The sequence below is a fragment of the Panonychus citri genome, unplaced genomic scaffold (genome assembly GCF_014898815.1).
Source record: "Panonychus citri isolate SS breed McGregor unplaced genomic scaffold, ASM1489881v1 Contig00063, whole genome shotgun sequence".
NCBI classification, from domain to species: Eukaryota; Metazoa; Arthropoda; class Arachnida; order Trombidiformes; family Tetranychidae; genus Panonychus; species Panonychus citri.
This window is the reverse complement of record NW_026515468.1, coordinates 927,787-943,529: the sequence shown is the minus strand read 5'-3', so window position 1 is coordinate 943,529 and position 15,743 is coordinate 927,787. Positions and strand designations below refer to the sequence as shown.

At 30.3% G+C, this 15,743-nt stretch overlaps 1 protein-coding gene across 1 annotated transcript in view; it reads right to left on the bottom strand.

Moving 5' to 3' along the window:
• Window positions 1-1,594: 1,594 nt before the first annotated feature.
• LOC128386134 (uncharacterized) overlaps window positions 1,595-15,743 on the bottom strand; it is a 36,509-nt gene continuing 22,360 nt past the window's right edge. Inside the window, exons 3-15 of the mRNA XM_053345119.1 lie at window positions 15,142-15,242; window positions 13,536-14,061; window positions 13,371-13,472; window positions 13,180-13,280; window positions 9,709-9,954; window positions 7,260-7,783; window positions 5,347-5,479; window positions 4,663-4,715; window positions 4,253-4,576; window positions 2,952-3,057; window positions 2,722-2,878; window positions 2,490-2,623; window positions 1,595-2,156 (exon numbers count right to left, since the gene is read on the bottom strand). Of these exons, the coding sequence (XP_053201094.1) occupies window positions 1,671-2,156; window positions 2,490-2,623; window positions 2,722-2,878; window positions 2,952-3,057; window positions 4,253-4,576; window positions 4,663-4,715; window positions 5,347-5,479; window positions 7,260-7,783; window positions 9,709-9,954; window positions 13,180-13,280; window positions 13,371-13,472; window positions 13,536-14,061; window positions 15,142-15,242 (2,993 nt within the window). The 3' untranslated portion in view covers window positions 1,595-1,670. The remainder of the gene's footprint in view (window positions 2,157-2,489; window positions 2,624-2,721; window positions 2,879-2,951; window positions 3,058-4,252; window positions 4,577-4,662; window positions 4,716-5,346; window positions 5,480-7,259; window positions 7,784-9,708; window positions 9,955-13,179; window positions 13,281-13,370; window positions 13,473-13,535; window positions 14,062-15,141; window positions 15,243-15,743) is intronic.

The following is a 15,743-nucleotide window of genomic DNA, read 5'->3' as shown; positions in this document are numbered from 1 at the left end:
TTTGATTCGATTTGCTATTCACTCGCAACTAATCAACTTTAGAAGATTTGAATCCGATGTTTTGTATCTCTTCGGTTTCCGATATCAAAGCGAAATATTATATCGATAAATTTATTCAAACATTGAGTAGATCTTAACCTTGTGGATCAACTGAGTATGGATTTTCAGGAAATCTCATCAAATTTCCGCTTTCACTCATCTATTTGCTCAGAATTTTCTATGGGAAAAAATGAATGTAAATGCAAACTAAATTTCGATGCGCACTCATTTGACCATCGTACTCTTTAATCGTAATCGTTAATTGAATGAAATCCAACGTTGGAATGAATTCAATAAGTAAAGTGAGTCAGTCGCTAATCAATTTTAAAAATTTAGTCCAAAACATTACCGATAATACTCTAGTCAATTCGATGATCTATTAATATATATTATCGTATTAATATATTGATCTATTAATATATTTGATTCTTAGATTTTATTTAGACATGTAATAGATGAAAGAAGAATAAATAAACAATATGATTAATGAATTCCAAATTAGATTTTTATTTAATGATTAGCTCATTTAGCATCAATATTATTGTAAAAGAGATTTGAATCTCTTTCAAGATCAATTATCATCTATCTCTTCAGGGGTTAGATTTTTTCTCCAAGTACAGGCGCTAGCACATTCCCAACACGGATCGCAATCAGCTTGACTTTCACAATGAACAGTTTTACGATTTTCCTTACTTGTTTCGTTCTGGGTATAACACCATTCGGAGCCTCCCTTAGGATTAGAACCCCAATTGAAACAGTTTCTGTAACAGTAATTATTTCGGCAGCCAAACGTCGGATTACAAGCTTGCGCTGCTTTACCAGAAATTGTTGAACAGAGCGAAGAAATTGTGACAATTAACATGATCAAAGAAAAATTCATTTTCAACAAAGTAACAATTTAACTCAGTCAAAATTATAGTTATGACTACTAACTAGTAAATTAATAAACTAGTGGAAAGAAAAACTATCTCAAAACTTAAATATTAAACATCACATTAAAAATTGAACACATTTGAATATCATATCATTGAAATTGAAAACCAGAAATTAACATGAGCTGATTAAATTTCATTCACCACTCATATGGATTCGTATGGATCGATAATTAACCAATTAATTAAACAAAAATGAAAATGTTTAAAGAAAAGCCAATTCAGTAGACAAATCAAATTCTCACGTTAAAAATAGCTTGCAAAAGGCGCTTGTTCATTAATGGACCAAATTATTGGGTAAGATGAGCGTTAATGGTAGGAGGTGGAGCTTGAGACTAACAATCAGTCATGAAATCAATCATTTTTAATTGTGAATATTGATTAATAAGATTCTCTTTTAGTTTGTTATGGAGTTTATAGCAACCATCATGTTGCAATATTGTAATTTCAATTACATGGATCATGACTGAATCAATTATTGATAATCTCTAAAGTCTTTGTCTGTTCAATGAATAGACTGATCATTAGAGGGAGAAATCAGTACCATCATCATTAATGAAATCAAATAAAACTCATAAAACAAATGACTTATTAATGGAAAATCAATGAAAAAATCTGATAAATTAATTTAAATCAGTTTTATTTCTTCATTATTGAAATCTGCGTGTAGTTGATAATATTTTCAATGATCGGGTACAATTAGAGATCACTCCGTCCAGGCTCATAGTGAACATCAAACTCAGTCAATGTAACCCGATTAAAAGTAGATGCAATATCCATTTCGTCGAGAGCATAAACATTATTAGCCAACTGCTTATTGATTGGTAGATTAGCGGTCGTTTTAGATTCTCTTTCCTGTTTAGTTGATTGTTGTTGAGCTGTAGGTAAATTATTACCTGAATCGAGTAAGAAGTTTTCATCGATTTGTGCAAAAAACCCATAGCAAATTATCACATTAAGTCCAAGAAGACAAGATAAAACGGAAATAAAATATTTCGAGACAATTTTTCGAGAACTTCGGTAGTAAAAGTTGGCGATAAGAAAAAAGTCTGTCCAAAAAATAGTTAATAATGATTGATTTAGAATTTTTGTTCCATTGTCTAACCGTCGAAAACTGTCCAAAAGTTCCTTCTTGTGGCGATCTGAGAATTTTATCTTCAAAATGGTGACCAGAATAAGATGAATCTTGAAAGGTTAAAAAACAATAGAAAGTTAAAATACAAGAGAAAAGAAAAGCAAAAAAAGATAAAAACATGAATGATTAATGATGAATATCAATTCTCATTATCAGCTAATATAATGCTAGTCACTTATCCACTCATCAAACTTCAACTGACCACAACTTAATTAACCGTAATGAATGATCCCCAGAGTGAGTCAATTTGAACTGAATCTTTAATCATTGGCTAATTATAAATTATACTTCCACTAGATAAGTTCATATATTATTCAGCTCAGACATTAATCAGATGCACATTGATATTCATGGTTAAATATTACTTGCACATTGCAACTTACAATAGTTATAAAAAGAGCACTTCCATTTGTAAAGTAAAAATATTGACCCTCGATATCGGTCATTTTATCCGGTCTGTACGAATCGTCCAGATCACTTGCGACAACAGCAGCTCCGGTTAAACTCAATGGTATAACTTTTCATTCATAAGAAAAGTACAAATCAAATTAATCCAAACAGTAACTTTTGAGGTCATTTTTTGTTACGTGTTGATGGGCAACACAGTACACTTACCCCACCCAAGAAAGGTGATCTTTATATAAGGTACATCATGTTTACCGTAATTGTACTGGGACACACTCGCATAGACAATGGTACATAAACTTATCTGAAGGCAATTACAGACCAGTTGAAAAAATAGAATCAATTGAAATATATTCATCCATGGTATCTAGTTAAGAATAGAAAATGATAAAAATGATAATTTTGATGTTAAATTCATTTTCATGATAAAGTTCACTCACTGAAATAATGTCCATCGGTTTATAAGTGGCCATGAATGAAAATTCAATTCCAATGGTTGCAAGGCAAATCTGAAGTTTCAGGCATCGTAAACAATTCAATCTGAATCTGTATCAAGAAAAAAGTGAATGGAAATTAATTCTTATTATTAATTATGAATTAGTACAATCTTAATCCATTCAGATTAAAAGATCAAAACGTTTTCTTATTCATCAATCTTTTTCATTTGGAGATTAGATTTTTCTTTTTCTTTCTTTGTTAATTCATTTCCTATTCTTTTTATTTATTCAAGAGTTCATTTCATGATCAACTTCTAAACTCTAACAGATTACAGGGGAAACTATGAGAAGAGAAATTGTATCAATACTGAATCATGATGTTCTTGTTTAACCTAATTAACCGTTAATCGAAGTCATCAGGAAATTGGGATTACTTTATTTACCAATGAGTTGAATGTTTCATGATTCTCAAGATTCTGATTCTCAATGAATCTCTTTCATTATGCTTGACCACTTATGGACATGAATAATGACCATAGGGCAAAATAGAGTAAAAGATGAACCATTTGGTTTAGATTGTTGATCCAATCAAAGTATCACCATGTTATCCAAATATTCATGAGAAATCAGATGAAATTAACATACAACATTCTAATATTATATGTTCACCTTTTGAAATGATGTTCATGATAATAATCCTGAATAGGCACCATGAGATTACATAGATAATGTTGATTCAATGTTTATCATTACTCTTTTTTTTTCTCGTTCAATTTATTTTCATGGAAAACATGAGACTCCTCATGAAATGGAAACGAAAAACATTCTTACTACTAAGGTTATTGTTCATTATTGACATTCAACAATTAACTAATCAATAGTATTCATCTTAACCAATTGAATTAGCTAGTAAAGTAGTTTAATCCAATTCAATCGAGTGCATTAACTTTTTTTTTATATTCATTATGATTTGTTTACTAATCAATCAAAGTTATTGTATATAAATTGAACATGAACCTGAATGATTACCATCATGTTTCACCATGCTGATGACTTTATTATCATTCAATTCTGCTATTCAATGGTACATATATTCATGAGATTCACATTCAGAGGAATCTATTGCTTAATCATATTGTTTACATGATAATATCATCATGATAATATCATTGTTTATTCATTACGATAAATGTAACGGTTAATGTAATGTTTAAGTTGCCATGAGATTCAATGTAAATATTACAATGAATATATTGTCATATTCAAGAGTAAATTGAATTGATTGTGAATCTGATTGAACTCACCTTGATCGAATCAAAATTATAATAATGGTCAAGGTGATTAATCCAATTGAGATTAAAAAACTAATGATTAAAAGATTATCAATATCAATAGGCACGTGGTTTGTTTGATGTTGATTTTGATGTAACTGATATTGATATTGTTCCGGGTACTCTTCCTGATCAGTGGGATTTAATTCAACTTCCGGATTGTATTGATCTGAATTCTTGTTGAATTGACTGGTGACCAGAACTGAATAAGCTCCGGTTATATCACAGATACAAATAGTTGAGGACGAATCACTTGTTTCCGTTGAGGTTTGACAATTCTGTGTCTCGAATCCAATCCTGATTAAATTGGGAGCAATTAAACAATCATCGTAAATTAGATTTACTCAATCATCATCAATAATCATCTCATCAGCTCATCTTACCTTTCATTGAACTGTACAAGGCCACAAGTGATTTTTTTACCATTAACATTATCCTGTAATTTAAAATAATCTAATTAGTTAATTGTCTTGTTTGATTAACAACATTCAGTTAATTTTAAAGTATAATCATCAACTGTTGGAAACATGAATCAATCCAACAAAGTTGATTACAAAATCATTTCATTAAGTTAAATGTTATTGATCTTGTTGATAAAAGTATATAATAAAACTTTTTGTTACACAAAATGAGTTTACGTTTAATTGTTTACTCACTTTGCTAATTATTAATAATCAACTTCAAGTTAATTAAGGATTAAAGTGTTTTAATCATTACCCAAACTAATGATTATGAATAATTTACCTTATTCACTTTGTTTTAATTATTTGGGTAAACATAAATGAAATGGAAACCGTTTTAATCTGATGACATGAATAATTATCTCATATATTGTTGATTAAGCATCAGTTATTGAGAGCAATTAATTAATCAACATTTAATTATCTTAAGTGAGATTAGTGTTCAAGTTTATGAGAGAGGAAAAGTTGATATATTTCATCGAGAGTTTATCATTTAAGATAATAGATGGTGTTGATGGTTGAAAATTTCGAAAGTTTATTTTTCATAAGTAATAATAAGTTTCTGATTTCGATTCCAAGAAAATTAGATAGACTTTTATTTCTTACCTCGATCGAAGGATGATGACGGAGGTGGGCAGTTACTCGAAGTGGATAAGGCTTTGTGGGTATGTAATGAGCTCTATGGACCAAGGCAACGGTGACAACTTTCGAGTGAATTTGATATTCCTCATAAGTGAAACTGAACCAAAAGGAGAAGATAAATTTCCAGGTTACTATTAATAGATTATTCAAAATAGATTGTAAATCATTGTTATCATGATCACAGTTCTCCCAATGGATTGACCAATAAACTTTACTATAGTTACTGTAGAATCCAGATGATTTATATGATAACTTTTAAACTGTTTGTGATTCATCATCAACTTTGTTTATTTATTATTATTATTATCCTTTCACAAGTTAATCAAATCACTATGATTAATTGATTGTGTAACAAAGTTTATGAAGATATTATCAAGAATCATATCTCAATATTATATGAGATGACAAATGAAATTAATGATGATCCAAATGTGATCACATCGTAAACTTTTATTACGTTAATCCAAAGTCTTGGAGATTAACTATCGATGGATAATCAGTCATCATTAATTGTTATCATGATAAGAATGACCATTGATCAATCGAGTCTCAGAATGACCTCATCTTGGATAATGATCTGAAAACATGAAAATCAACAACTTGAGATGAAAGAATATGAATTTTCAATGGAAATGGAACAAAAGTGAGAATGGATTACTGTTAGGGGAGAATGAGAAGGAGAGAGAGAGAGAGAATTTCAAAAACTGAATATTCTTATATTCAGATTCATTTCGATAAAAATACATGATAATAAATGACTTGCTCCCTTTTTATCTTCTTTCCTCTATTCGTTGAACTGTAAAATGAACTTGAACATGATAAGATTAATGAAGTTATTCTTAAACAGGCAAGGTTAAAGTTTCATGGTGGAAGCTTAAGTAACCCTCAGATCTTTGTTCATAGATGTTCAGAGTAACATTCTTTTAGGCGACTGAATGTTCATGTATTCAGAATCGAAACAAAGTATCAAGAATAAAAAAAGAATCAAATTTGACTTCTCTTTTTACTCCTACTTCTCAAGAGAAACAATTCATTTTTCTTGTCTCAAATTTCACTTCCTCATTCGATTCATGCATATTCCTATTATAACTCTACCCTCGTTCACTCCCTTCTATTCCTCCTTCGAATAGTATTCAGTCCCTCCAGGGAAAAGTTGCGTAAGAAAAGAAACGAACTTGCAAATTCGAGAAACTGAATTATCTTTATGCAACCAAATTTCGTTTCTTAAACTCGAATATACGATAATATTATCATAGTTCTAGGTGATGATAATGATTCCATGCTGTCCAAAATCCAAAGCTTAATAATGTTTCTCTCTCAAAGAGCTATCGATTCTCAGCACTTACTTGAAATATACTCTTTTAAATATCGACAATGAACAAAATTGGGCGATGAAATCTCACAGGGAGTCGACATTGTCTTGTAAAAATAAAATAGAAAATAACAAAATAACAAGAAACTAATGGTTAGAACATTTTTTTACGACAAATCGAATTGTGTCCCAAAATTTATCAGAACAATTTTCGACTCAATTGGAAAATTGTCCAACCTCTTGTAAAGTTTTTTTTTATTGTAACAAGTTTGTCATATTTATTTCTCGAGCATAAAAAGAATCGAGAAAAAAAGTTCTTGTTCTTAAATATTATCATGATTACCATTAAACTGTGATTTAGTTTCATCATGATAACATTTGTATCTTTTGTTGTAAACTTTATTATCCTCATCTTAGGATAAATAAAATCTTAATTCATTCTCTTCCTGTTTTCATTTATAACCTTACAGAAGACTCAATATAAATTTCCATAGAAATACAAGAAAACCTTTTACATGATAACACTTTTTTCATAAGAATGTCAATAAATAATTAATCAACTTACTCTTTATGAATGATGACATTTTTGGGTAAAAATGAAGTTAAATTCTGATAGAAAACCGTTAGAACACTTTTCAGCTGATCTGTTGAGTGACTGGTGGTTGATCCTTTTGGTGAATAAGATGATGAATATGATGACGATGATGATGATGACTTGTTCTGATTATACCCAGGTAATGAAGTTATATCTACTTGAACACTATCTGTTAACCAGCTTGGTATTGAAGTAGATGATGATAGGGTTGATGTTGCTGTTGATGACAATGAAGATGATGATGATAATGGTTTATTGTTGTTGTTCAAATGTTTAGATGATGATAAGGCTGAAGCTGATGATGAAGATGATGATGATGATGCTATGGTTGGTGAATTCAAAGTGGAAGGCAGTAAATGATTGGAACGATGATCCAGATTGAGTATTTCAACCACAAAATTGGATCTTGTTATCTGATGATTATGTTGACCCTTGACAATCTTACTGGACAGTAAACTGTATTCCATTAATAGTCTATGTAAATTTGAAAGACCCTGTTGAACAATACAAACAAAGAGAGAGAGAGAGAGATGAAAGATTATCAATGTGATTGGAAACAAATTATCACAAATATCATAACATCTTTGAGGATATCATGAAATTGATTGAATGATTTGCTTGTTTTTGCGATTAATTGTAATTTGATGGGAAATCATTGATTAGATTAGGATTTTGAGTTTTCTCAATGATTCATTTTCATTGAGCTTTAGATTCCTCATGGAAAATTTTGGAAACTCTGTACTTTTAACCTAAATTTATATAAAAGTCTATCGATGAAAATATAAACGATAAATCACCAAGGAAGCAAAAAATTTTTCCTTCTTTCGCCAAGTTTCTTATCATCATTATCTTCACCATCTTCCTCCCACTACTCCCTTTCTCTGTTATAAAGCTGATAATGCTTAGTCTATCAGGGATTTTTGGACAATTTATTATGTTTTCAAGTTTTACTTAGGGTTTTGATTGAATCAATTCTTAGAAACACAACGAGAAAGTGATCAATGAATTCATAAAGTGACAATGGCATCTGAATCTTATCCTGGCTTCATATAAAGAGGAGCAAGAGTATAAGTGGGATATAGTTAAAAGGGATAAGTTCAGGGTGAATTGAGACTTTCAGTTTATGCAGAAATAAACATTGGCATTGAGTATAGCATCGAGTATCTCATCATTAGAACTTTTTGTCTTCTTTATGAGATCATCGTGAATTATTGGGAATGATTGTTAATTCACTAGGCTACTATTACTTCTGAGTAGTTCAACTAGTTACTCTGGAGAATTTAGAATTACATCTTCATCATTCTCACTTTTCATTTGTTTTATCATCTTAACTGAATTCTTTGGGCGAATATTTTTCAAATTTAGAGAGAGAGAGAGAGAGAGAGAGAGAGAGAGAGAGAAAGGATTTTAAACTCGAAACTGATAAAACTTTTCTCTTTTTGAATGATTATATTGATTCTTCCTTCACCCTTCATAGAAAACTACCCACTTTCCTTTACCATCTGACTGATTCTCGGGAAGCTCAGCTTGATTATCTCTATTTTTATCTCTTAGCATAATGAGAAGGAGGAAAAGGTAATGATGATGAAAAGGTTTTCTATTTACGAAAGAAGATCAACTCTCAATGGTATCTGAATCTCTCATTATAACCATGATAAAGTATGAAAATCTATCGGATGTTCAGATGATATTCCCTTTTACTAATTCATTTTCAATTTTCTTATCCCTCTCTTTACAATCTTCTATTGTATTCAAAACTTTTTCTTACCTTTGACTCGGTAATATAATAGCTAAATAATAATGAAATAAGAGAAAGGTAAAAGTCATAATAGCAAATTCGAATCGGAACAAAAATCATGGGAAGTTAAATGGTGGAAAGAGAGAGAATAACTAAATGATATTTCATTAAATTGTCATTAACTCGATTTCTCAAATGTTCATCCGAGTAAATATTGCGCAAAATATTTTAATATAAAATAATATTTATATCCCAAAAAGAGTTGAAATTCACCCTGAAATTTTCAACTTTGACACAGATTCAAGTCTGAACTCTGTGAGTTGGGTGCATTTATTAGGTTATCATTGAAACAAATAACAAGACCATTAGATTTATCAATTAACTATATTTGAATAAAAGGGTTCCTGCAACAGAAAATTCTTGGTTGTATTCATTAGAGAACTTATCATGAAGATGAGAGTTTAAAAATGCTGACTTGGTGCATAAAATGATCACCATGATAAAGTTTTGAGAATTGATTGATAAAAAAACTTGGGAAAAAGTTCAGCGAAACATTAACTCGAAATAAACTTTGTTTAATCATAAGGACTAAATCGAAATGGCGATTATTAAGATTGGGCTAATGATAATAAGAATGAGAAAAAAAAAGTTCTAACTCGAAAAGATAAGGACATAACTTACCGTTAGGCTATTGATCGATTCTGGTTTATTAAGTAGCGATGAGATAATATCAAGAGCAAGTTGGGAAGATTCATGAGTCTCCATCGAATCCATTGTTAACTTGAGTATGGCCATCAGGGATTCCAAAAGGTGAATAATGAAATGACCTTGAGATGGTTTTAGTCGAAGTCCATTGAGTGATTCTTTAAGTTGGTTCATCAATGACGAATGGGACACCAAATGATAACCAAGTGTAAGGCTCATTAACTGAATATAACCAAATTAGAATCAGACATTAATCAACAATCAACAATTTCAGAGAAATTGGAAAACGAATAAAAAAGTTCAATCTATATAGTTTCTAAGAAAATCACCAAGAATTATTAATACTAAAAGAGAAAGAGAAAATTATATCGAAAGTTTATTCAACTTTCTCCAGTCCATGAGCTTAGAATCTGACACATGATAATATTATTACTTCTTCCGATTGAATCAATTTTTCATCTCTAATGATCATATTCCCATGTGATTATCTCATCATTATGAGTCGATAATTTGTTTCATCAAGAAAAAATTGAACCATTTCCTATTTCCGTTTTCAAATGTACCTTGAAATTATTTCATCGAATGGAAGAAAACTAAAACTAAGTTTCAAATTCGAATGGAAAGAAAAATAATCAAAAATTGAGAAGAAAATAAATTCGATAAGAAAAAAGTTGATATCAAATTCGTAAATCAGTTTGAAGTAACGATTTAATTTCAATATTCAGCAACAATGAAATATCATTATCGTTACAATGAGTAAACTAATCAAAAAAAGTACAATAACTTTTCAATTCAATCGCCATCATTTCCAGTTCCTATTCAGTTAGTTGTCGTCAATGATGATGATTATGATGATGATATTACTGTTATTCCAATCACCATTATATTTCTATATAATCATCATCAACATGATGTGTTTCAAAAATGAGTTGATTGTGTTTATAATAGTATCTACTCTTTGAATAATTGAGCTAATCTATTATATATCTGAGTTCATTGAATAAAATTTCATGAATGATCATGAAAGATAAACAATGATAACACTTGGGTTTTATGTACGAAGCTTATTGTTTATTATATCAACGGTGATTGTGTTAATCATCATGCAATTATCCAGAATCATTTGTATTATTTACCATTCATTTGACTACGATAATGAGTATTTGCCTGGTAGAAAAAAAACTCCATGGTAAAAAAAAGTTCCACTGAGAAAAAAAAGAGAACTTTCAAACTTTTTTTCTACTTCTCATTATCATTAACTTTTCCTATTGAATTAAATTGTCGATTAACTTAACGATCTCTAAGGATAGTAAATGAATTATCGTTAGCATCGGCACCTGAATAATGATATAATTATATGATTATTGTTCATAGATAGAGATAAAATTTCACTGGTCACTGAGATACTGCTCTGTGTGTTATCGTAGGCATGATGGATTGGTCAGTGTTTAAGGTTTGGTGATGAAAGAAAAATGAGAATTTTTTTTCTTATTTTTTTCCAGTCATAATTGAAAATCCAGTTCCCATGTTGAACTCACAGATAAGTTGAAAGTAGAATACAAGCTGAGTAAGTTTCAAGTAAACTTTTGGAAATTATTTCTGTAAAAATTGTTCAATCAATCTCATTACTATTATCACCATTATTATCATCATGATACTCCAACTATTGTCTGTGAATTGGATCTTAAATTGGGAAAAATTGGTTTAAATTGTAGCTTTCTAGTTGATCATGTTATTGATCATGTTGGTAATGCTGATGATGATGATAATGCTGTAGGAGGAGGAGGATAAATGATAAACTCTCACCAAAATAAAAATGAAAACCTTTGATATCGAAAACTTACTCACTCACTCTCTCTCTCTCTCTCTCGCATTCTGATATAATATAATTTCTGGTCGGTAGTTGTGGATGGTAATCCCTTGATTCTGATTGCAAGGATAAAAATCTAAGCCTCAATATTTGTAAATACGAATCCATTGAAACTCGGTGATGGTTGTATTCATCTATCGGCTGAATTGATAACTTTTAGTTACCAATTCTGCTCTCTCTCGACGTTGTCTGAGTCTCTCTCTCTCTCTCTCTCTCTCTTGCTCTGACGATTTGTACAAATATATAAGCACAAGGGATAGATAAACAGAACTTGATTCTCATATCAACAAAAAGGAGTGAAAGCATAACCATGGTACTATTCAACTCTCAGGACTTTTTTTCTTTTCTCAGAATTTACAGAAATTTTCCAAATTCTTTTTCCTTTTTCTTTCTGATCATAGTCTCAAACAATAACATCAAGATTACTCTTATCTCTCATGACGATGATGATGATAATAAAAGAGGAAAAAAAGTTCAATTGATTTCAATTCTTCCTCATCATCTTAATCATCATCTTCTCACCTCTTTTCCTACTCTCCTGAGTACTATTTTTATCACTCATATCTTTTACTATTTTTCCTTCAACAATTCAATTCACTTGCCTGTTTTTCACCCAATATCATGATAACATTACCCACCTTGTTCATTTTATTCAGTGTGTTTATGTATATTGAAATATTTTTGATTAGCTTTTTGTTAGCAGCTATTAAGGTGTCAGAGATTCAATATATCTCATGGTTGATCCTGTTGAATCATTTCGTGTATTCATCCAAACAATTCATATTCAATTCAGTTTTCATATTCAATACGATTACATGATTTCTATCTTATCATCATCATAGCTACTTATCAATAGAAAATAATAATACTTTCTAGTTTATCTTTTGAGAAGTGAATTCACCATGATCATCATGAAATGGGAAGGCACAGAAATCTCATGAATTCATGTTTCATTTTTCTTCCCAGAAGAAAAAAAAAGTCTATCAACAATTAGATTGATTGTCATATTGATCAAATTGTTTCCTCTCAATAAAACTAGACACAATATTCAAATGTTGAACTTGTATAAAAAAAATTGTTGATTTATCATCGATAATTAATCATATACTAGATAACTAAATATTGAGAGTATTTTGTCTGGTCACTAAGCATAATTACAATAATGGAAAACGAGTTATAATATCATGGATTCAGTTTGTATCATGAAAAGTTTGGCGAAGCTCATGATGATACTAAATGAAGTTAATGCAATTTATTACCAAAGAAAAAGTTTGAGGTACAGTTTGATTGATTATTTATAAGTAAAGTCCACTACTGGTCATCTAATGTTATCCACCCATAAACCATTCAATGTAAATGAATCATGATAAACAATAATGATGTATCATCATCATGTAGATAACAGACTGACCGATAAGATATTATCAAGGATAAGATTAATTTACATTGAAATGATAACCATACTGAGCCCATTGGTCAACAATAACAAACAATTTCTTAGTCTGTTCTGGTTACTTAATAGTGGAAAGGATTCAAATCTAATGAATCAACTGAATTATCATGAAAACTATTTTTACCTTTTCCTGGATGTAAAACATTTGGTAATTAAGGCAACTTGAAAAATCAGCTTCATCCCATTTACCATTAGCAAAACAACGTCTCCTGGTTACACCTCCGTCTAAAATAAACCATCATGAACATTAGGAAATTCAGTCAAAAAAAATATAATAACAATTTTCATGTAATTTATTTGATTGAACATTTTTACCTTTGTAACCTGGTGGACAAGGTTCAACGGCAACACCATCGATTGCAGTCTCAGGCCAGTCAACATCTTCATGTGTCTCCTTTGAGCAAGTTTGTCTCAACTCTGAAGGATTTAGACAGAAAATCATCAGTTATCATGAGAAGTTATGAAAAGATAATAACTTACCATTGGTCAGATTACTTGGAATCACAGTTAAAATTGATTCTTTACCAACTGTTCCCAATGGTGTTGTAACCAGACAAGTGTAAACTGCTCTGGTCAACGCTTTTGGTACTATAAGTCTTATCCCGGCGGGATAAAGATCCTCAATTAACTCAGAATCATAGAGTGGATTCAATATTTCACCATTTTTAAGCCAATTATAACCAATTAATGGATCATAATCAACCGAGAAACAAGAAACGGTAAAAGTTTGCAATGAATAAACGGTTGAACTTAACGGGTAAACTTTGACCTGTGGTTTACTCAATACCCTCAGCTCATAGCTACCATTTACTCGGGTCCTGTGCTTAAGATCAATGGCTTCACAAGTGAAAATACCAGAGTCCAAGGGATAAAGTTTTCCAATGGTCAAGGAGGCAAGATAATGACCACCAGTAGATCTAATGGACGATCGACCCAAACTGGTTGACATTTTTCGTAAAAAACTAGTCTCTGTATCTATCAGAGTAAAATCTTTATACCATTTAACCTGAGGGGAAAATAAAAGTAATGAAAAAAGTTTAGTTCAATTCAGATTCTGACGAATCATTTCAATTTGATTCACCTGAAAACATCATGAAATAACCAAAAACAATAGAATGGCTTGTAATCAATATCATAACTTATACAGAAATTATTATTACCCAACTTTTTTTTTCATAACGAAAGGAAAAACTAATTTTCTCTCTGAATTTCAAATTCTTTCCTGTGAACTAATATACATGGAGAAATTTTGAAACTTTCAGGCAAAATTTCTGAAGAAATGTTATCACTTTATTTCAGTTTCTTTACTTTTTCTCATGTTCCACCTGAACTCAGTTATTATTCATAAATATTGTTACACTTTTCATGACATTTTCTTTTACCACCTAAAGTTCATATTTAGAATTTTTTTCTTTCTCTTTACCATTATTATTACCACCAGACTAAGAACTCAGTTTTGCTTATTTTTCTTTGAGGGAATTTTCCTTCCTTCATTTTCTTTCATGTTTTTTCATGAAGAATGCTAATAATCATGATAATAACTGAGAGATGATAATATTTAACATAAGAGTCACTGGGTGGGAAAAATATTCCACCATGATAACTTATTACATATCTTATGATGGAGGGTTTTTTGTGTTGATACACCTAAGGAATTGAAAGAAGTAGAATGATGATCTTAGTTACCACACCAAGACTATTGATTCAAACTGTCTGAGTCTGAGTTCAGGGTGAAAAGTTCATTTAATAATTCAGATGAATTTCCTCCTTTCCTAACCTTTTAGCTCCAAGTTGATTATTATTATCACCTGAATTTTATATCATGATTTTTTTCGTGGTAAATCAATGTGTTTTTAGATGATAGGTATTCATGTACATCATTAAGAACATCAGTTGAGAAAATGAACTTTTCTGAACTTTTTATCTCTCTCTCTCTCTCAATGAGAATTACCATTTGCTTCATCAATATCTTCATCTAATTTGAAGCCAGCACGATAATCAGGGTGATGATGAATTTAAGATTAATGGTAATTCAATAATGAGATATTATCATGATCAATGAATAGTGAAATGATTAAGATCTTACCTCAATTGAATTAGTTGATTGTATGAGACAGGATAATGTTAATTTTGAGTCTTCTGTTGGTGTCACATCGTCTTCAACCTCGATTTTCAATATTTGGAAGCCTATTGGTAGTAGAAAAGGAAGAAAAAAATTATTACCACCATGATTCCATGAAAAAGATGGATTGAATTCCATGGAACTGAATAATCAAATGAATTTGGTATAAATATAAAATAAAATAAAAAAGTTCTAACCCAGGAAATCAAGAGCCAAAAGAAAAATCAATTCTAATCATTGATGATAAACCCATTGAAACATATCAAACGAATCAACATCAATCAGGAAATCAGAGTAAAATTCAATGGTGGAAATGAAATATTACCATGAAATGGTTTCATGAGATTCAATTGATTTCCCTTCCTTATGGTGAATATATGAAAAAAAGTGGTAGATTGTAAATAACAACATGTAATTTGTAATCATCAGACAGAAAATTCTGAATAGAGAAAAATTTCTTCCGTCTGATCATTATCATGAACCAGAGGGAAAAGAGATAAGATTCAGGGGGAATTCATGAAGTTTAGAATCCGCGATATTGGTAAGGAGATAGCTGACATTATCTT